This window comes from Lissotriton helveticus, chromosome 3_1, assembly GCF_964261635.1.
Source record: "Lissotriton helveticus chromosome 3_1, aLisHel1.1, whole genome shotgun sequence".
In the NCBI taxonomy this organism is placed as follows: Eukaryota; Metazoa; Chordata; class Amphibia; order Caudata; family Salamandridae; genus Lissotriton; species Lissotriton helveticus.
The window spans coordinates 163,362,526-163,386,081 of NC_136061.1; the positions used below are offsets into that span (position 1 = coordinate 163,362,526).

Here is a 23,556-nt window from a genome sequence, read left to right on the forward strand (position 1 = left end):
GGTATGCGAAAATGGGGTGCCTCTCAAAAATGTGGTTAAAATCGACTTCAGTTTGTAGTAATACCCAGTGTTTGCGAATCACATTTTTGATTTGTCTTGAATGAGTAGAATATTTAGAAACAAAAACAGGTCTACTTGTTTGTTGCGAATCTTTACATGCAGGTTTCAGGAGTTCCACACGATTCTTCATTTTGGCTCTATTTTCAGCCATCAGTGTAATAGGTTCTGGGTAACCTTGTTGGTGAAACTTGTTGAGGATGTTGGAACTATTCTCTAGATACAGGTGTTCCGTTGATGCAATGCGTTTTGCTCTGAGTAACTGTGAGTATGGTAGGTGGCGTTTCAGACTGGGTTGGTGAAAGCTTTTGTAATGTAAATAATTATTACGATCTGTAGCTTTTGAAAAAATTGAAGTTATGAATTGATTATCATGTATTTGAATTTGTACATCCAAGAATGAAATTCAGTCATGCTCAGCGTGTAGGTGAATTGTATCTGTTCATTCACTTGGTTGAGATCCCTTATGGCTGAGACTAATTGCATCTCATTTCCTCGCCAAACAAGGAAAATGTCGTCTATGTACCGAAAGTATGCACATAGGAAAGGTTGCCATGAAGCGTTTTGGAGGATGTGTTGTTTTTCAAAGGTGTACATGAAAAGATTGGCATATGCTGGGGCAGCACAGTTGCCCATGGCTACTCCAGACAGTTGTAGATAGTGTTGACCTTCGTTGGTTTGAAAGTAACTGTGGTGTAGAATAAATTGCATTAATTCCATTATGAAGACCTGAAGTTCCAGAGGTTTTTTGGTTTGTACTAGAGCATTTTCCAAAGCTTCCAACCCCAAATTGTGGGGGATTGAGGTATACAAGGCGTTGACGTCAATAGTACATAGAATAATAGGTTGGTTGGCAGGGATCAAAATATTTTGCAATTTGTTTAGAAAATCGGTAGTATCTTGTATGTACGTGGTCATACCCTTTACACTAGCTTGTAGGTGTTTATCAATGTAGGCTCCTGTAGGTGCATGAATAGAATTGGTGGTGCTGACAATTGGCCTAAATGGTGGTCGTGTCAAATTCTTGTGGATCTTAGGTACTAAGTACATGTATGGTACCTGTGGGTAGTCCTTAATAAGAAATTTCTTGTCTCTTTCATTAATGGCATTCGTTGATATGGCTGTGTTTATGATCTTGGTGAGTGTTTCTTTGAAGACCATGGTAGGATCCGAGTTCATACGCATGTATAGGTCAGGATTTTGTAGATGTTCTTGAAGACATTCTTGGTAATATGTTGAATCTAAAACTACAATCGCACCACCTTTATCCGCTTTACATATCGTGATTGTTTGATTGTTAGATAGTTCGCGTAAAGCTTGTCTTTCTTGATTAGTAAGGTTACATTGATTGTTTTTTCTGGTATTGAAAAGCGTATGTAGATCTTGTTGCACTGCTTTTTCAAAAACATTAAGAACTTTGTGGCTCATTGGGGCCAAAAAAGTGCTATGGGGTCTTAAGCCCATGAGTGTATCCTTGTCTTCTGTGTTTTGAGGTACACATACATTCTCAAAAAAATGTCTCAAACGCAAGGTTCTCATAAATTTGTAAAATGATATTGAAGTGTCTAATTCATTCGTTTGATAGGTGAGGACAAAATTCATGCCCTTTTGTAGCACTTGTACTTGTATCTGCGTTAAGGGACTTTGTGAGATGTTTACCACTAAATTCTGTGACTTCTGGTCGACTTGGCTGGTGGAAGCAAACTGTCCTCTTCTGCACCTCCTCGATCGTCTAGTGGGTCTGGGCCTACTTCTAAAAAAGGCTCCACAGTTGTAGGTGTTGGTGAAGTGTTCCTTGGACCGGTATTAGTTTTGGAGGTTGATGCTTGTTCAGATGGTCTGTTATCTGATGTGGCAGATTGTTGTCTTGGTCTGCCTCGTGGGGGCAATTTGTGAGTGGAATCGTCTGACGATGTAGTATCACCATCTGTTGATCGATTGGGTTGGTTTCGGTTTTGTCTTCTGGCCGCATATATTTCGACCCAGTTATATACCTCGCCCAACTTGTAATCAACGGTATCACGCTTGAATTTCCTTAGTTTCCTTTCGTTGATTTCCTTGACGTATTTATCTAGTTGGATGGTGATGTCTTCTAGAGATGTTTTTAATTCTTCCGGTGTCATTTTTTGGCTAAGTTCTTGTTTAAGTTGTTCTTAGGCTTTTCTACTATTTACGTTGTACGTTGCTCAGTACTAATGTTTGTCACTTTTAGGCACTTGCACCAATGGGTGGTTACGTGGGATGCCTGCGGGCACTTTTGTTCTATAACCACGATCTAAGTTTTGTTTCATTTGTGAGACCGCTATAATATCATTATTTCTCCAGTTATGATTTACCTGCATTGTTTATTATATTAGCTTGCACTTACCACACAGTATGCTAAACACTTTCAGTATATTGTTTTCTGTGAATGTTAATCTAGCTCCTGTAATGCAGTATGATACAAATGCCTTCCCTTTTAATTTTCAGACCCCCTGAAGAAGCGCCTAGCAGCGCGAAATGCATCGGGGATTATATTACCTAATGGATGTAATTTCATGCATGATGGATAACCAATGATGGATAAGCTCTTACAATTTCACCATATGGAACTAATATGATGGAATAATGACACATGGCCTCTTAACAAGCCCATACACGTGGCAGCCACTAGAAAACTCCCCCAGTGTTCCTACATAACGGCATGTGCCGCAAAGACCCCAAGCAAAAAGTACTGCTGTTTGAGAAAATCACGGAAAAAGCACAAGAAGCAGGCCTGACATGGCAGAGGATGGACACACTCCTTTGAGAGCCCTTGCAGAGCCTCCTACCTCTTGGTTACAGGAGCTTAGAGCTGGCGTGACGCTCTGGAAAAAAAATCTCGAGAACCTGGGGGCCAAAACTGTAGTGCATGATAACTTTCCCGAACACGGACGAAGGAACTGTCGGTGCCGTGAACCTTATTAAAGGTATCCCGGTAGTATTCCATACTACTCTCGGCAACTTATACAGATGCTATCCGGCAGTGCGCTCATATCCACATAAGGAACCCCCAGTATACAGGACCTACCACAGCCCTTTGGGGTTAAGAACTCTTATTTGTCTTGTTTACAAGCACTACCTATTCCCACACACGGAGGAACGGACTGGAATTCTCCTTGGGATATCACCTTTTATGAAGGTACTGGACAGTCGGTATTTGATAACAATTCGTCTGCGCCTACGGTGAGCCTTTCCCTTCAACCACGGGATCGAGACGATAAAATTATTGCCCTGACGAAATTCCCAAGGCACATAAAAAAGGGAATGAAACGCGTTGGCTGTGCCTCTGCATTTTGTAAAGAAAAGAAATAAAGAAACGAATAAAGAAGGAACGGAAGATCCATATTAATTCAAAAACATTTGTCTGTTAATCACATTATTGAGTGCTCCTCTCAAATTTTGATAGTGTTTTGCAACAAATAGACATCCTTGGCAGTGGATGTGGAGAGCGGTAGCACCACAACAACATAAGAAACAGAGGAAGTTAATGTGCTCAACCTTGGTCATCTGCTGTTGACTTGTGTTAGTGCATGATAAGAGACTGGACACGGCGGAAGGGAGAATCTCTTATCTTGAAGACAGTGCAGCTCAGTCTCTCAAACAATTGGAATGTGTGGAAGGCAAACTTAAAGATGTTGCAATCAAAAAGGAAGACTTAGAAGCGCGCAGTAGGCATAACAACCTTCGCATACTGGGGGTCATACTAGCTGCATAGATCTTTTTGTGGAATTCTTACTTACCGAACTTTTTGGCACAGAGGCCTTCACACCTGTCTTCGTAGTCGAGCGCTCCCACCGCACCTTGGGCCCGCGTCCTAACCCAGGCTGTCTGCCTAGACCTACCATTGCTCGCATCATGAATTTTCGGGACCGAGACACTGCCTCTAAAGAGACTATTTCACCACCCCTTATTTATAAATTTACAGACCATATGCCTCCACGAGTCCTAGCAGACTCAGCAAGAGGGGAGCTAGATGTTCCGATAACAGAAGAGGAACGTAAACAGGCACTTTCTGATGCGCCCAGGCAAGGCACCATGCCCAAACAGCTTTCCGTGCGAATTCCACAAGAAATATACAACCAGCGCCTTCCAAGAGATTGGCATCATGCAGAAATAGTGCTCCTCTTAAAGCCTGGCTGAACCCCTGAACATCGCGCCTCATATCGCCCAATATCACTTCTTAATGTGATGGCCAAGCTTCTAGCTAAGGTTATTGCCAACCGCATAGTACCACACATTACAGACCTGGTATACCCTGACCAAGCCGACTTCATGCCAGGCAATGCTACACAACACAATATTCGCTGTGCACACAACGCCATCTCAATAGGATCCCCTTGAGGAGCCTTGGGCACTCTTGCTGGCTGACATTGATAGGGTATTTTACTCTCGTAGCTTGACTTGCCTCTTTGCACTCCTGAGTCGACTAAATTCCGTCCCCCACCTTCTAAAATATATTCAACTTCTCTATACTGACATTACCGCCTCTATCCATGTTGCGGACTCAACCTCTTACTCATTTCTCATCGGACGGGGGACCCGCCAGGGTTGTCCCCTTTCTCCGTAATCTATTCGCACTGGCTTTTGAGACATTTGCGGCTTGGGTACGGATGGATGCACACATCCAAGGTTTTGAATGGTCTAGGGAAGTCTCCGACCGGATAGCACTCTATGCGGATGATTTTTTGTTCTTTCTTACACCACCTAATATGTCAGGTCCAAGACTTCTCAGGATAATGCAGATCTTCAGTGAGACATCTGGGCTTTATATGAACGCCTGTAAATCCTTTCTATGGCCCTTGCGGGGTGGATGCCACATGGGCATGTGGGCATGTGCGGTAACGATGGTTCAGGACAGGTTTAAGTATTTTGGGGTTTTTCTCTCGTCCTCCCAGCCCATATCCTGGGAAAGGAACTTGGCCCCACTGTGGGTGCAGATTAAGGCACAGACCCGATCTTGGTCACACCTGGCGCTCTCCCTGTTTGGCAGATCTGCCATCTTCAAGAGGGTCTCCCTGCTCCGACTGCTAGAACAACTTCAAAACCACCAATACCCGATACCGCCCACCTGGTTTGGGCAATTGAGTGCAACTCTTAGACACTTCCTCTGGGGTGGGGGCTCCGCCCGAGTTGCATTGAGAACATGCTTCCAATCTACATATTGTGGGGGTCTCGCAAGGCCGGACTTCCAGTCATATTATGCGGCCTCGCACCTCCTTATCTTGAGCGATTGGGGGTATGGAGATGGATGCAATCCCACATATGCAGTGTAATGCTGGCTGATGGGCAGTCTGTCACTACACACAATCCTTTATGCGGGCCCGACACTACAAGTGCTGCTGCCGGCAACCGCTATGATATTTAAGATCTGTAAATAATCGCTACATCAAATGGGGTGGTGGGACGGACTTACAAAGGAAGCGGGGCTATCTGGCTTCTCCGGCTGGGAGGCTATTGGTAAATCTACGGTCGGACCTTAAGGTTTTTCAGGAACTCCAACAAGAATATGAAATGCCCTGGTCGCAATTGAATAAATATCTCCTTTTCCCCTTATCTCACATGAGAGGAAGTTATACCGGATTTTAACCCTATTGAGGCTAAAGTATTTATGTGAGAACTTGGAGAGCATAAGATCACTAAGATATATCGAACACTAGTCACAAATTGCCCCACCACACTCAGCAAAACACTCAAGGCTTGACAGGAAGATTTGGGCCCCCTGGATGACGAAGACTGGGCCGAGGCACTGGAGTCTCCACATAGTGCGGCCATTGCGGAGTGATTGCGACTCATACAATTTAAATACCTTCATAGGGCATACTGTACTAGATATAGGCTCTGGCGCGCTGGGCTAATTGATTCCCCTTTATGCCTGCGTTGCCAAACTACGGGTGGTACCCTTTTACATACTGTATGGCAAGACACAGCACTTTCTGAGTTCTGGCAGGGCGTACTTACTTGCATGTCGGAGGTTTTGGGGTGGGACATCCCACACTCACCACAAATTATCTTGCTCCACATCACTGATGGTATTGGGGTCAACATATACAAATGGCACTTATTACTCCTTGGCCTTACCTGGCAAAACGAGACATTGCGAAGGCAAGGAAAGACGCCTCCTCACCATCAGTAGGAGTATGGAAAAAAGGACTTGATTTCTGTATGAGGTTGGAATTACCAGTATATAAAGCAAGAGGTTGCCCCCAAAAGGATCTCAATATTTGGAAGAGATGGGCGGAATATAGTGGTTTTGTATTTGGAGCCCTTTTCAGCTACATCATTTGATTAGTAATGGACAAAATGATAAATGACTTGGGATGAACAGGATTTTAAATGATGTTCTATTTGATCCGGGTGGTTGAGTAAGGCATGGACTCATCTCTATACCAAATGTATGACACTGCCGTTTATTGTTGGGGAAATATGTTTGATTACATTAGTTTTTCAATTGTTGTATTCAAATCAAAAAGTTGACATCATTAATGCTACTATGTATACTATACTACCTGGGAACCTGGTCATACTAGACCAGTTACGTTTGTCGACAATAATATTTGTTGGGAAACAAAAGCCCACCATTAAAGCAATCACTCCAAAATCTGACAAGTCTCTGAAGCCATATATCCGACAATCCCTCTGGCAGTATATAATTAAGAATGATTTACCACAATTTAAAAAATAAGGGTCTCGCCCTTACTGTATGGTCGATGTTTCAGTACCACTGTATAAATCTGATTTCAGGTTTTTGTACCTTGTTAAAAAGTTTAATAGAAATAGAAATTATTCATAGACAGTCCAACATTCATAACTTAATTTGACTAATTAGATCAATTATTTGTTCATCATCAGGCTGTATGCATATGAGTTTATGTTTTGAAACCAATGTGCATAACTTAACTTTAACAAGTCGTATATGCCTTCCCCAGTGCCAGCCCAGTATTGAAAGAACCTGAAACAAGAAAGGCCAGGGATACCCGTATATCATAATGAAACCAGCAAATATAACATCGACTGTGCATTCCTTCTCAGTGGTTGCTAGCATATGGGTTGTTAGTGAGGGGGGAAAAGCATGACCGCAAAAGCTAATATTAGACCTCGCCTTTCTTGCCTGAAATCTTGCATTATAAATTAGGCTGTCAGTTTTCCATTTTTACAGATAAATACAGGCAAAAAACAATATGTTCCCTGTTTGTATTTATGTTTAAATGCAGAAAAATACTGAAAATTGTGATTCTAGTGAGTGACTCTTCATGCTATCTTTCGTAACAGATGAGTACATAGACAGCATGGGGAGGTAAGAAAAAAAAAACAGGTTGAGATTTTCTTAAATATATGCATATGTTAATATATATTTGTTGTAATGTAATGCCAAAATTTACCTTAGGATATATCATTTTGCCATATTTGGCAGCCTAATTTGCAAAAACGCAACATGGATGAGCGTAGGAGTGCATGTTTATCAGTTAAATAAATGTGGAAATATGCCATTTTACAACTCTGTTTATTCTCAAAACACAAAATAAATATGGATAAATACCAATAAGAGAGTCAAAAAATAAATATGGATGAATACAGACGGAAATGTTAAAAAAATAAATACCATGAAACCAGAACCCCTAAAAATGAATTGTCAGCGGATTTGGTAGACATAATATTTGTTGAAAAAATAGTTGTGTATGTTTGCTTCAAAGTTTCATTTACACACAACTTGTTGAGATGATATTTCGTCTCAAAAGTTTGCAAATACGTTACTTTGTTAGCTGTATTGCTTAATTTTATTTATAGATAAATGCTATTTGTTGTAAACCTTATAGTCACTAAGCTGTTTGTGATTAACAAAGGCAAAAACAACAGGTGATGGACAGAATGCAGAACATTGTCATACATTCACTCCAGTACAGAGATCTGGGCCTAAATCCATCATTTTTTTGCACTCCACACCACCCCAGGTCAGACATGGCCATATGCAAATCAGCCTTGACCCTGTGCCTCATGGGAACAGTTAAGCCCGAACTGCCAAGCCATGTCTTTCCTGGACCGGAATCAAGCATCCAAGGACCGGTTTCTGGCTATCAGCCGTCATCAGCCTGGATAGCTTGACTCCAGTGGTGTGGAGAGCATGGGACTCACGTCTGAGCATACCCATCCCACTCGGGGCGAAAAAGGCATAAACAACAGGTGATGGACAGAATGCAGAACATTGTCATACATTCACCCCAGTACAGAGATCTGGGCCTAAATCCATCGTTTCTTTGCACTCCACACCACCCCAGGTCAGACATGGCCATATGCAAATCAGCCTTGACCCTGTGCCTCATGGGAACAGTCCAGCCCGAACTGCCAAGCCATGTCTTTCCTGGACAAGAATCAAGCATCCAAGGACCGGTTTCTGGCTATCAGCCGTCATCAGCCTGGATAGCTTGACTCCAGTGGTGTGGAGAGCATGGGACTCACGTCTGAGCATACCCATCCCACTCGGGGCGACAAAGGCAAAAACAACAGGTGATGGACAGAATGCAGAACATAGTCATACATTCACCCCAGTACAGAGAGTGTCTGACCTGGGGTGGTGTGGAGTGCAAAAAAACGATGGATTTAGGCCCAGATCTCTGTACTGGGGTGAATGTATGACAATGTTCTGCATTCTGTCCATCACCTGTTGTTTTTGCCGGTGATTAACAAAGCCATTTGTCAAAATAGACTAATTGATTACATTGCTTTTTTCATCTCGACCTAAAAAATGAGTTATTTGTCCTGTAATAATTGGTATTTTGATGTCTGTGGAATAACACATTGTTGATACAGTCTCTGTAATTTGCTTTCATTAATGCATTGTGACTAATATAGCCTTATAGCTCGCCGTAGCGCGCTATACCGGCTATTAAAGGCCCGCTCCAGCGTTCGGCTCTGCCCTTTAACAATGGAGTGGGCCTTTACTAGCCAGTATAGCCCAGCTACGAAGAGCTATAAGGCTATTAGAACATTCTGCCACTAGATGGCAGAATGTTCTAACAAATTAAACAAAGGCCTCTCGGAGTCTGAGGGGATTGAAATCCCCTAGGGCTCCAAGAGGCCTTTGTTTAAACAACATTGGAATGTTGCTCTGCGGGCCTTTACCAGCCCGTAGAGGCACGGAGCACTCCATTGTCTGTAATAGAGTGCTTCACATTTCAATGTTCTAATATTGATTATAGGCCTTGGAAAGTGACGCACCTCAAATTTGATACATTAAGCGATATTGCTTGCAGATTTCTGAAACCCATAATCCTCCTTCAGATGACAAAGTGGCGGAAAACGTTTTGTAACTTTGATCATGTGCATTTTGATGCTTTCTGGCTGCTATTTAAGTACTTCGGACAGTATCAGACCATCACTTTTCTTGTGGAACTTGTCTTGTTGGGGGTGCTTGGTAAGTTACACTTTAGTGGTATGCTTTTATACCCATCTTGAACTCACACAAGGGCATAGGGAATGAAAAGAGCCTCAAACAGACACAATTTAAGACACAGACACGAAGTCTGACCAAGTGTTTATGGTCAAAAGGCTTTGGGCCTGAGTTAGCGTTTGGCAGACAGAGTAGTATCTACCGAGATTGCAGAGGACAATACCTCTACCATTTCGGTGGTACTCCGACCCAGTCATCATCTCTGTATGCTGTAGGGAACCGCCATCTCAGTGGTTCCTTTCAATGTACTAAATGTTTGGTGGATGGTTGCTTTTAGCAGCTGTCCACCAAAGTTTTAACTTTCTTTTGTTTTTCAAAAATTACCTCTATACCCACGAGTTTTCTTCAAGGTGTGGGGTTCATCATAGTTTTTTCTTGGTGTTGACCGGAAGAAAAATACATTCCACTTTCCACCATAAATAGGGCGGGCTGGTGTAATGCCCTTCCTCTGACAGCCCTATTTTGTTGAGCCATCGAAGAAGTATTTTGTAGACTGAGCTAACGGGGGTTCTGTGGACGGAATACTTAAGGCTCTGCAGCCTCTAAATGACGCAGGTGGACCTAGGGTTTGGTGGGCAGGGTACTCCATCCACCAAACTTTAAATCAGGCCTTCGAACCCTGTTTTATGATTTGTGATTTGCTTATGTCTTTAGTTGTGTCAAGGACTTCTGAAAGAGCTCTAAAGATATTGTCTGTACAATTTAACAAAGACGACAAAAAGGACGCCTACCATCTTGCTGTGTCTCGGGCTGGGCAGCAGTTCTTGGACCCTTCTGTGGATTTCTGCTAACAGCGCTGCAGCTTGCCGCACCCGCTTCGTGGGTGCCGCTTCGCGCTCAGGACCGTGGGCTCAGGCGGCAAGACTGTGCTGCGGATTGTGTGGGAGACTTGGAGTGTGGCAGTTGTCTCAGTGGTGGTGCGCGGCAGAGACTCTGTCTCCCAGTAGTCCCTGCACACCCAGGAAGATCGCGGATGCGCCCCCTGATAGCGCCACCCCCAGCCTGCAACGCCCCTCATTTCAACAGCCCGCCTACCGTCTCGCGGGACGCCGAGCGAAGCCCGAGCAAAGGGCGGGCAGTCTGTGGCAATCAGGGGCTGACAGAGGCTGGGCTGGGCCAGGTCCCCAACATCTTCTATATTGGCCCTGAAAGGTACTGTGTCACTGCTAGAGGGCAAAACACCAATCATGTCCACTCGCTCTGGGAAACCGCTCAGAGCTGTAGGAGAAGGGGTTGGGGGGAATCCAATGATAGGCACTATGGATAGGTTTATAACTAGAGTAGCGGCAGTCATAGAGAAGGAGATTGCGATGACGGAACGTCGCCTCTCCGGGGATCTTTTACCAGCCAGACGATCCTCTCTTGGCCCTGCGGGTAAAGTCTTGTCACCTCTCACAGTTAGGGCTTTATCCCCACCTATTGTAGAAGTGCCTGAGCATCCCCGGCTATCTGAAATAGGCGGACGTATTGACAGGTTAGAGAATTTAGTAGTACAGCCAACACCAGGTGTTGCTAGTGACGAGACTGAGGGAGGGTGTGTCTCACCTTTATCTTCCCCTGTTATTAGTCATAACCCCCCGTTGCCAGACCCTGTTCCTCCTGTGGGCACCTCGGTGTCTTGTGTGTTTCAGGGTGCTTTGAAACGTGCCAAGAGGAAAATAGTTGTGAGCACACGCAAAGGTAGTCACCCTACACTGTGCAAGCGCTTCAGGAAACAAGGGATAAGGGCCACGGGTGAAAAAATAGGCAATGGTCAGAGTCCGGAGCTTTTAGATGGGTTGGGAGAGCCCCTGTCCCAAGCAAGCGGCCTTGATTCTAATGACAAGCTATCCCCAATCCAAGTCCCTGTTTGCCTGGACCAATTTATCAACGCGCTCAATCGCTCTTTGATACCGCTCATAGACCTAATTAAGAGGGTGGAGGCCAGAGTAAATAGTCTTGAGCAGTCGACTCTTGACAACTTTTTTTCACTCAAAACCCAGATCAAACAGCAGACTAGAAATAGTCAGGACCCCACATGTGGCAAGTTGGGAAAAGGAGCTGCTGTTGCAGCTGCTCCGCTACAGGATCCAGTCACGCTAAAGACGGTGTCTCCAATAGCACCAAGTGTGGCGCCAACTTCAACCATTATTGCCCCACCCAAGTCCAAACCAGGTCCTGCCCCGCAATCTAATCCACTGCAAGGGAATTCCACTAACGTCCCCAAAACCCATAAGATAGTAACGCAACCAAAGGCTCCAGTGGGTGGGGAAAATCCCAACTCCAAACTTAAGCAATTACCCTTAAATAGTGCTACGACCAAGGGAGATGGGGCAGCTCTCCTAGTTAACCCTGTCGAAACCCACTCGGTAGCACATGCTCCAGCTGCACCCGCCTTGAAGAAATTTCCCCGTATTCCTTGCACTGACCTTCCCCCGGATTGCCACCCCTATGTAGTTGTACTGGTTAAGGTCCCACCCTTGAAAGACAACCAACCAGAGACCCACCAGGCCTTAAAAAATAAATGCCTCCACTGGCTAAAAACAAATAGACCACTCCCTGCGGGCGTTGATGGATTAATCCTCGGTGTCCGCAGGGTGAGCTGGGTTGGCAAGAGCAAGAAGCAGCTGGAGGGGGACTGCGTCATTATTAACTTTCAGGATAATAGAGTGGCCAGATTGATATGCAGTCAAGATCAAATGGTGGGGGGCATTGGAGTTAGTGCAGTGGACCTGACCTATTTCTACCCGCGTCATGTAAATCATGCCATCCTTAGGCCTGTGTTGGGGGAAACAAGCAAGGGTGCTATTTGCGGAATGTACAGCATGTTTGAGCCCTTTCCCTATCCACAGACTAGGTGGCTCGGCCAAAACTGTGGCCCTATGAGCCACTGACTTGAGGTATCGGGAGGCCTAGACAGGGGGGAAATAGGTGAGCCCCTATACGATACATCAATGTCACCTACCTCTTCCTCCCCTAATGAAACCCAAACTATACCACTGGTTACTTTGGACCCTTTGGGGGACTCAGTTCCTAGCGGTCATTGGGGAGCATTGTCCGGTACAGATAGGGCGGCTCCATGCCAGGAAATAGTTTCCTGTTGCGCTCCTACTGTGACGGACCAAGTCTTAAAGGTCTTCAGCTGGAACGTTGCAGGAATAACTAGAAAACTGGCACTGCCCGACTGGAATGCATTAGTGGAAGAGTATTCCATATGCATTTTTCAGGAGACGTGGAGTAGGGAACCAGTACACAGGGCGGGGTACTCTGCTTATGCCATCCCAGCTGTCTGCCCAGACTCGGGCAGTGGACGACCTTCGGGGGGACTTCTTATCTGGGTAGCTTCATCCCTAAATTGTAGGGTAGTGGAAACTAAGACCAACAGCCCAGATTTACTTAACATCACACTGAAGGACGCCAGGGGCCGTGCTGTTTTGAATATATTTAATGTTTATGCGCGTGGCACTAAGGGAGGGAGGCAGTCTCCCACAATTGCTCTGTTGGAGGACTTGTTAGGGGCAACGCCATACAAAGCCTGCAGCTTGGTTGCAGGTGATGTAAACTGTACGTTCGAGCCCCTGGGCTCGGATGTTACCCAGGACCAGGACGAGGAGGATGGTAGGAGGGGGATACCTGTCCTAGAGCTGCCCCCGATCAAAAAATGGTCTGAGGTGGCATTGCAGCTAAACGCCCTTAGTATAGAGTACGGTCTGAGGGCCTTAAATGGAAGGACTAGCTCGGACAGGGGGGGTGCCCATACATATAATAGGCCCAATCACACATCAAGAATCGATTACATCCTGCTTGATGTGTGCTTATGGAGCTCAGTGAGGGATATGGTAATACTACCTTCAGTTGAAAGTGATCATAATCTGTTGTCCCTCACTCTAGCCCCTTGGTGGTCTGTTAGTAGTGGGGGTCCTGTATCTAGCCGCACAGTTGACTTAGGTGAGGCGGAGGTGTCCCTTTGCGGAAGACGCCTGAAGTGGTCAAAACTTCTCTTGTCTGCAAGTAAACTTGAGGCTGTGTCCCAATTACTGGCCCTAGCCCACCAGAAACTAGGCGCAGTTGAAGGGGGTTTGGGGGAGGTATGTGAAGTATTTTGTGGACTAACTGGGGCCTTGACAAATCTGTTTACTGTACGTAAGAGGCATGGCGGGGCGAAAGAAAGGGCCAACAAAAGAGACGGCTGGTACACCCACAATTGTAGGGAGGCGAAAAAAAACCTAGTCGAAGCAGTTAAAGCAAAATCCCAAGTCAGGACAAGGGAGGCTAGGAAGGTCTACTCCAAGTCGATCCAGATAGCAAAGAAGGAATGGGAGGAGAAATTCTGGGCGGACTTGTTGGTTGCTAGTAAAGATAAAGATGCTAGGGGGTTCTGGAAATTGATAGGCTCCCGTAGTAGACCCGACGATACTCTGAGAACTTGCACCATCCCACCCCAGAACTGGTTTAATCATTTCGGGGCCTTATATTCAGCGATAGAAGGGCCCCTAAATGAGCCAGCTCTATTCCCCTTCTCTACGGAGGATAGTTCCTTTGGCTTGTTTACACCCCGGGAGGTCGAGAATGCCATCAAAACCGTGGTCCCACTGAAAGCTGCTGGCCCGGATGGGCTCCCAGGGGATTTACTGCGGGCCTACCCATCTGATTGGGGCCAAATGATTTCGGCCCTCTTGAATGCCATCTTGGAGGGCAGCCCGATCCCAGAGTCGTGGAGAGGGGCAGTGGTAGTCCCCATATACAAAAAGGGAAGTAGAGACATTCCAGGGAACTATAGGCCAATAAGCCTGATTGACTCTACACAAAAAGTAGCTGGAAAAGTCATTCTGGGGAGAATCCTTCAATGGGTGGATGAGAATCAAGTTCTATCGGACTTCCAAGCAGGCTTTCGCTCAGGAACAAGCACAATTGAGCGGGTCTTTAGGCTAACACTACTGCACTGGAAGGTGGTGGAACTGGGCAAGGGCAGTCTCTATTTGGCCTTTATTGACTTGAAGACTGCCTTTGACCTAATTACCCAGGGAAGAACTCTGGAGGGTCCCTCATCGTTTGGGCCTGCCCCGTATATTTTGTTTCTTCTTATGAAACTCCATACGAACAATTTCGCCCAGGTTCGCTGGGGGAGAAATGGCGAAACAACAGATAGGATCCCTGTCTGTAGTGGTGTCAGACAGGGTTGCGTGTTAGCTCCCACACTTTTCTCCCTATATGTAAATGGTGTGGTGGAGCATCTGCTACAGGAACCTGCGGACGCACCCTGTCTGGGGGGTGTGCGGATCCCAACATTATTGTTCGCGGATGACACTCTGCTCATTTCAAAGACCCCCCAGGGGCTCCAGAAGTTGTTGACCCGTTTTCAGGACTTTTGCGTAACCAGAGGGCTGGTGATAAACGTTGAAAAAACGAAATATCTGATACTACGTCCACCAAGCAAATTAGGTCGCCCTCCTACTTTGAATTCAGTCCATCTGGAGAAAGTGACCGAATTTGATTATTTGGGTCTACGCCTGAATGATAAAATGAGCTGGCCTTCACACATCGACAAGATGGTCCTCTGTCACAAAAGGGTTGGGGGTGCCTTACTCAAGGAATATCATGCATCCCCCAGATCTTCAGTGGCGCCTGCAATTGAGATCTACAAGGCAAGGGGGGTTACTTCTGCCTTGTATGGCGCGGAGTTATGGGGTCACTGCAATTTGGATTCTTTATCCAAGACTGAAAATAAGTTCCTGAAGGACCTCCTAGCTCTTCCCTTGAGCACTCCAACAGTTCCAGTGCTCTTGGACTTGGGCTGTAAAAGCATCAAAGACCAGGCCCGTCTTTGCCCATTGCTCCTATGGTCCCGCATATGGAGGGTCCCGGAATTTAAATCCTATGCCGACGGCCTATTAGAAATATTGAACACGGGGGGCTGGAATAAGATCAAGTGGCTGAGGGACATAAAAACTCTTTTGGGGGAACTGGGCCTAGGAGACTGCTGGACTACAAGATCTGCTCCTCCTAAGGCAGTCCTCAAAAAACTATATTGGGATTGGGTCTCTTGCCAACTAATTGGGAATCCACATCATTGCAATTCGACGGCAGCGTTCCTCAAAATAAAGGATGTGGTATCATATGAACCCTACATGGACCTAATTACTATGCCAATGGACAGGGCCCTTTACTTCAAGTTCAGAGTTGGCACTCTCCCGTTAAAAACAACTGTATCGAAGTGGAAGTCCTATGCTCATTTATCCCCCTTTTGCGCTTGTTGTCCAACCAGGCCCGAGACGGTGGCACATGTACTCTTTGAGTGCCCAGACTATATCCATCCAAGGAGATACTGGTTGAAACCCCTCTTCAAACGCCTGGGAACACGCATGCATTCGGTGGCTCTCCAAATTTTATTGACTGATACCTCTCCACTTATAGTTTGTGGTGTCTCTAAATTTTTAAAACGTTCTTGGTTGATTCGTTGCAATAGATTGACTATATCGATTTAATTATTTTTTAGTTAATTTATCTTAGGGAGTTCCCTAAAATTTTACCTTTTTAAAATGTATGACATACTTGTACTTTTTCTAAATGTTGTTTTTTAATGTATGTTATGCTTGTAAGATATCTTTGCATATCGAATAAAGCTTTCAACCAACCAACGACAAAAAGGTGCCTAACTAATAGTTGGACCAAAATACGTTTCTAATTCTAGTGGTAACAATGTTTTAAGACATACACAGCACTTAAGGTGCAATGCAATTTTAGAGACTTAATATAATATATCATATTGTAACAGGCAGGAAAATGGGTTGACACTGTGGATCTGATAGTTTTTTTAATCCACTATAGATGTCAGTTTAGCTTCATATATTTATATGTAGAAGCAACTGCTTTCTAAGAAAAGTTTCCTGCAAAGAAAACTGAATATATACCACCCCATTACATTAATTCCCTTGTCCCCTTGTGGGCATTGTGCCTCTCTTTTTATTAAACACTTTATCTTTCAAAGACTTCGGTGTGCACCCTTTAAAATGTATTTCTGTATGAAAGCCTACAAGTTAGATAATGCTTTTTTTCGTGAATACTCAGCAGCACCACTTACTATGGAGCAACGAATTGCAGAAATACAGTAATAGAACACAGCCAGCATAGTTAAAGGCTTTATCTGATATCATTATATTGCTAAAAGCTGTTTTGAATATTCTTAGACTGACCAAAACAAGGGCTCAAAGAAGATGGATGGACTCTTTCTTGCATCTCACACAATGTAGAATTTTTGGAGTCTGGGCGTAGTCCATTGAAAATGGGGAACTATACTTGTGAAAATCAAGACCATATAAATGTAGACTACCACAATGAAGACTCTGACACATACACTGTACCACTAAAGACCATACAGACATTTTTACCTACCAACTATATTGCCTTGGCATAGTGCAATCAAGCATATACCTCCAAAAATGGTAGGGATGGTTTTAGAATTACAATTTAACCAAAGTCTGCAATGGGAGGAATTAAGATTCACTGACTTTAGGAATTTCTAACCTCGTAACAGGTGGTAGATTCTTTCTCGTGGTTATTGTTGCAGTTTATAAATTATCAGCTATGGTTCTATAGTTTGTGTGTTCACTTGTCTTTCAATGCTGCGATCATTGAAGAAATTTCCATCTATCCATTTTTTTTATTTATAAAGGGCACCTTGATTGATTACATTGACTATTCCTATGAAGCTTAACATTGAGGGTAAAGAGAGACGGTTTAGGAGCTCCCTTTTTTTATTCCAAGGCTAGAAAATGAGGTTTATACCTTGCGTCCGCTCCCTTTCATCTTCTACCTAAATAGTGGTGAGACCAAATAGAGCCTTCTTCAGGAGCGTTCAACACTGAATTCAGGAGAAGGGGCTATGTCATGGTGGGAGAAGTCACTAATGTCTCTTTTCCCATGTTAGACTGATCGCTACCACCCTGGTAGGTGTCTATGCAATGAAGAAGAGTCCCTTTACAGGTCAGACACTGACCCTATAGCAGTTACTGGTCTCACTATCCTAGATGAAGAGCCCCAGAAGAAAGGAAAACAGAGTCTTCAGGTAAATGAGTGTTAAGAAACCTGAGGCAAGGAAGTGGGAGAAACAAATCAGTGCCAACTCCTGATGGAGACACAGCCAAGAGTAAGGTGTTTGAATGTAGAAAGCTACAATGCTATAAAGCACCCAGCTGTCAGGGAGAGTGAACAACTCTGGGCTGTCAAAGCCTTCCATGCTCTACAGAGGTGTAGCTGGTACCTGCATATTATGAGAACATCTCTGATAGGAATTCGGGAAAAATGCATGGCCGACCAGATGTGTGCACATACCTTTAAGGGTTCTTGTAGTCAAGCACTGGAATGGGAGTTATTTTATTTAATTATTTATTTTGAAGGTTTTATATAGTTATGTGAGTAATACATCGATATTGAGAGCCCGAGCTTTCAAAATATGAAAGAAGATCGGGTTTTGAATTACACTAAATTGCTGTTTTAGATTGTCTAGTATGAATGTCCTCAATACACATTTGGTGACTTTGAATGGAGAACTTATGGGTTGGCATGCTACATTACAGCTATAAATAAGACCAGTTCCTGTGCAGCTTTTGACACTTCTAACACCAGAACTGCTTAGTGAAAAAAAAATCCTCTCATGGTATTACTGGAGGAGAAAAAAAATAACACCCATGTAACTACGATGCACCCCCATGAACATGGCACCTCCTAGGTCTACAGCATGCCAGCATATTTATTAATGTGTTTGCTCCTACAGTTCCCTGAAGTCATTCCACTTAACGTGGGCGGTATGTATTTCACTACCAGGCTGTCGACACTGAAGCGCTATGAAGACACAATGCTGGCGGCCATGTTTAGCGGAAGACATTACATTCCAACAGATGCCGAGGGGAGATACTTCATTGACCGGGACGGGACATACTTTGGGTGCGTATAAGAACCCCAAGCCCATGCTTGTGGTTGTGTACATTTCTTGATGTTTTAAAGCACACATGTATACTGATGTTTACACATGTTTAAATAATACATACACAAATGTTTTGGCTGATTGGTATGGGTTGATTGTGCTTCTCAACTAGAGCAAATTTCTACATCTATGCATTTTGCTACCTCACATACCTTTTAGTAATATAGGCTTGGTTCCTTACCTGATGCCGTATACACCTACCCCGGTGGCATTAGTACATTTGAGGGTCGGCTGGCACTAGCCTGTACAGGAATTATGTAAAATAATCACTGTGCCTCCTTTATGGCACACCATTATTTTTCTAGGACCAGCAAATCCTCCATTATGTGCCTCAAGAGATAAAGAAGCATATCTAAAAAGCTGGATATGTGCCTGACGATCCAGGTCAAATATATTATATGTAGACGGTAAGCATACCGAACCAGGGAAATCAGGAGGCAAATGCAGCCATATTTGGATCACATAAACATCTGTCTATAAAGTAGCTCTCACTCAGAGGATGTAATGCCAACCATTATTTTCTCCATCCAGAATGGGTAGAGGCACCTCCGCCCACCCTGATGTGGGAAATCCATAAGTGTCTGATTCTTTCTCTGAATGTTTGAACTCTCTTGATGGTAAGGCAGCAACTATACTATGCGAGCATGTGTGAAGACACTCAGGTCAACCTAATTGTCAGGCTAGGCCTGAAATTTCCTGTCAGTCCATGGTGGAATCACTCGCAATGACTATGTGCCAAGATCTGCAAGCAGATTGAATTCCCCCTCCTCTGCCCTGTCCAGAATCTGCACCTACCTGTGTTCGCATGCATTGGCAAGTTGTTGATTCCTGTGCCGGAATTGCAGGCGGATGTGCCAATGGTAAGTTTAAACTGGTATCGACAACATTATAAAGGCAATTGTGGAGATTGCCTGAGGGCTGCAGAGGACTCAGGGAAAAGTGGCAAAGCATGACAGATCAATGTTTCAGCACTACTTAGTTGCATTTACCCACTGTGAGATCTCCGCATATACCACACTGACTATGCTACTCTCACAGTCCATTTTCATATTGCATCCTCAACATAAGCGTATCATGGAAATAAGTCAGTTTTTCACAACAGTGCTTGCCCCAGATCTAGGCTGTTCTTCAGATTCTCTTTTGTAAAACTTTCCCAGTTGTTGGTCGCTCTGTCTAATCGAGGTTATTCTCTTACCTTGTTCACCATCATCAGCCCTGAATTGTTCATTGCCACAGAGTCCATGTTCTGACAATCCACAGCCGTTGATCAACTTGTAATTTATTCAGTCATGACTTCACATACCCATCAAACACATTGACCCAAGTAAAAAAACTGTTAAAAAAAGAGTGCATGGTCCATCCATGGATTTCTCCACTGTGGTTACCTACAAGGCTAAATTAGTTTGACAGATCTGAATATGCATTGATATGAGGCTGTCCATCCACGAAATAAAGATGGGGAAGTACATCAACCACCACTGACGACGTACCCAAAGCATCAACGGCACCGTTAAGAGCATCAATCAATGCAGCAGCGAGACTCATCACTGGTTCTAAAAAAAGCGCACACATCTCCCCGGACCTACAATCCTTGAACTGGCTACCTCTGGAAGCCAGAATTCATATGAAAATAGCATGTATGACACACAAAGCCATGCATCACAATGCACCTTGCTATCTGGCGCAGAAACTGATAATTTCTGGTGGGATCAGATCATCAAGAAGTGCAGGTAACCTACTTTTGAAGCCACAAAAAATCAACAAGAAGAAAACATATAACCGATCCTGCTCTGGGATGGCACCCAGGATATGGAATGCCTTACCCCAGAAACCAGACTTAACCCCTCCACCGCTTCTTTCAAAAAAGAAGTAAAATCTATCCTCATGGCCAAATTCACCTGAAATAAGGTCCACTGAAATTCTGGGACCAACCGCACACCAGAGTATGATAAAGAACCATCTAAACAACCTATACATCTTAACTTTCGTATCTCGCACTCTACGAGAGAGATTTGGCGTTGCATCGATCTATCCTTGCTTTCTACAAAATGTTGTGTATATGTGCCTTAATTTACACTGATGTTATGTATAAGTAACCTTTATTGTCTCTACAGCGCTCTGATATCCGCCAGGATCTTGTTCGCGCTATAGAAAACTTTCAAAATAAATAAATAAACATAGTGGGACAATTAGATCTCCGAGGTAGATCTCAATGCAGGCTACCACCAGCAGGAGTTGTATCAAGAATCCTAATATGTAACAAATTCTCCGTACACTTTGGGTTTAAAAATAAAGAACTCCTGACTGGATCCTGGAGGATGCCATCATATTGTCCTTAGATGCGCATCTGGCTTTCGACACTGTAGAGTCGCCCTTTATTTATGCGCTGTTGGAGTAGCTTGAGTTTGGCCCCGGTTTCCTTTCATTGGTTCAGCTCTTGATGGCACATCCACCCTCTTTTCATTGTGCTGTGGCCTCTTACCCCCTTAATCTTCACCCTGGTGTTAGAGCCAATAGTAGCCTGAGTAAGAACTGACTCTATGATCTGAGGGCTGAAATGGACTGAGGAATGGGAGGACAGAATCTCCCTCTACGAGGATGATATTCTGCTGAATGTTGCTAATCCTGCCAATTCCCTTGACAGGATTATCCATGTGTTCTCATTATACTGAAGGTACTCGGGCTACACCATCATTTAGTATAAATCACTGATCTATGTACTTAGCGGAACAGCTCAAGCATTGCCAACCAGTGCGAGGCCCGGTGGTAACGGGTGGTTTTCGATACCTGATAATTTTCTTCAGGTTAATCAGAAGGTTTTTTACACACATAATCTGGAGCTGCAGTTGGCCTGACTAAGAGTAGAAGTCTGGCTTTGGAGCGCTTTGCCCCTGTCCTTTTTGGGTAGGGCTGCCCTCTTCAAGATGATGGCCATGCCCCGATTATTGTATGCAGTCCATAACACGCCATATCCTGTTCCTTCGTCTTACTTTCAGGTCAAAGGTGCGTACCCTTCTCTTGGAAGGGGGTCCCCCACGTGTTGCCCTGCAGAAGTTGACCCTGAGTTGTTTTGATGGTGGTACAGCCCTCCCTGACATAAAAAGTATTACTGGGCGGTACAACTGAGGGCTATTAACCACTGGATCCATACCCCGGAGGGGGAGCCGGCATTCTGAATGAATAGAGATAACATGAGACCTGGAGGTCATTTTAGCCATTTATAGGGGTTTGCTTAGCCCTACCACATTAGCTCTCTGGCTCAGCGCATTTCACAATATCGGGTGGAGGGATAAGACCACGCAGGGTACTCCCTTGTGGGGCACGGCAAAGTTGGGCACCTTAGCGACACAAATAGGCTTTGACAAATGGAACCTAATTGGTCTATCGAAGTTTGCTGATCTACGGAGGCAGGGGGATGTGATACCGTTTTCAAAGTTACAGAGTGCAAATAGGCCCCACTGATACCTTCCGCTATTTTCATATCGGACACACCCTATGGAGCAATTCTGGGGTGGGTAGACCTCCCTGAGTCCTCTCTACATTATTATAGGTTGTTGAATTATTAGATGCTGAAACGCTCACCTATCGTAAATTGGTCAATTACTCTCCTGATCCCCTGACAAAGCTGCAGGGGAGTTGGGTGCGAGAGGTGGGGGATCTGGAGGAGGGAGAGTGGCCTGAAGTCCTGGCCTCCCCAAGGGAGGTGGCCATAAAGTCCAGATTTCAATTGGTACAATTGAAAATTCTTCATCGTAGCTACTATGAACTGCCCTAGTTAAAATGGGCAAAACAGATCAAGCTTGGAGTCCCAGCAAGTGTGGTCAAGAGGGAATGTTCTTTCTTATGCTGTGGAGCTGCCCCGCGCTTCAACATTTCATGGGGGGAATACTGACTTTCCTTTAATGAAGTGGTGGGGGCTGATCTGGCACTACCGGCCATATGGTGCCTCCTCAATCCTATGGACCGACTCTGTCTCACATTGGGACTGATGGTAGCCAAGCGAAATATAACTTGCATGAGGAGATCTGAATTAAGCCCGAGTTTGGGGAATTGGAAGTGAGATATGGATTGGTGCATGCTGGCATCAAGAGGGTGGTATATGTGGGAAGAGGTTGCACAAATAAATGGAATAAAATTTAGGGAAAGTGGAATGCTTGTAGACAGGAACTCAGTTGATGCTGCTGTATTGACCTTCTGTATTGAAAGGTTTACTGTCACTACAGTTTTCTTTGTCTAACTGATTAATAAAAATGATTAAAAAATAATAATTAAAGAACTGCACGTTAAGCAATCTCTGATGTGGAAGTACTCTAAGAATGCCTTGTGAGTTAACTGCAAACCTCCAGTTTCACTACGCTTCACCGATGATATGCTGATAAATGTGAAGTCCATCCAAGAATGCAACCAATGGCCCTGTCCTGTGACTCAGCAACTGCAAAAGTGAATCTTTCGTAGAGTGAAACTCTGGTTCCTCAAAACGAACCTCAAATACTAATTCTCAGCAGCCAGCAAGAATAAATACGTGCACTGGGTGCAAGAGAACAAGACAAAATCTCTCACACCTAATGTGTCCGAGGAGTGGATATTTCGTATCTATGACTACACCCAAACCCCTAAGGAACCTAATCATGAATAATAACTACTGGGAATGGAGCTTGTCAATCAATCAATCAATGCATTTGTAAAGCGCGCTACATACCCGTAGGGTCTCAAGGCGCTGGGGGGGGGGGGGGGGGGGTCTGGGGCTGCTACTGATCAAAGAGCCAGGTCTTGAGAAGTTCTCTGAAGGCAAGCAGGTCCTGAGTCTGTCGTAGGTTGTCACTCAATAAGGTGTTACACTTCACCAAAAATACATTCTAATAAATGATACTTCTGTGGCTTATTTCAAACCCAGAAAAGTCTTGGAGTTGGTTGCCGACAGTGGTCCTTGTGGGTGTGGAGATGCCCTCTTGCAAGAAGGTTGGACAAGCCAAACAGGCCCCATTGCTTTTGGCAGATGTGCACATTCTTAGGTTTCCAGCGTAGGACGTGTTAAACGTTGTCAAAAGTCTGCACGTTGGTGTCTTGCTTT

The 23,556-nt window shown here is 44.5% G+C and overlaps 1 protein-coding gene across 2 annotated transcripts in view; it reads left to right on the forward strand.

Moving 5' to 3' along the window:
- The window catches only part of KCTD7 (potassium channel tetramerization domain containing 7), a 201,566-nt gene that overhangs the window by 53,284 nt on the left and 124,726 nt on the right, over window positions 1–23,556 (forward strand). The window contains exon 2 of one of the 2 annotated variants that reach the window (XM_078679472.1): window positions 18,326–18,445. In XM_078679472.1, coding sequence (XP_078535598.1) covers window positions 18,326–18,445 — 120 coding nt within the window. Of the gene's footprint in view, window positions 1–18,275; window positions 18,446–23,556 lie in introns of both variants that reach the window. The other variant, XM_078679470.1, reaches the window with a different exon arrangement.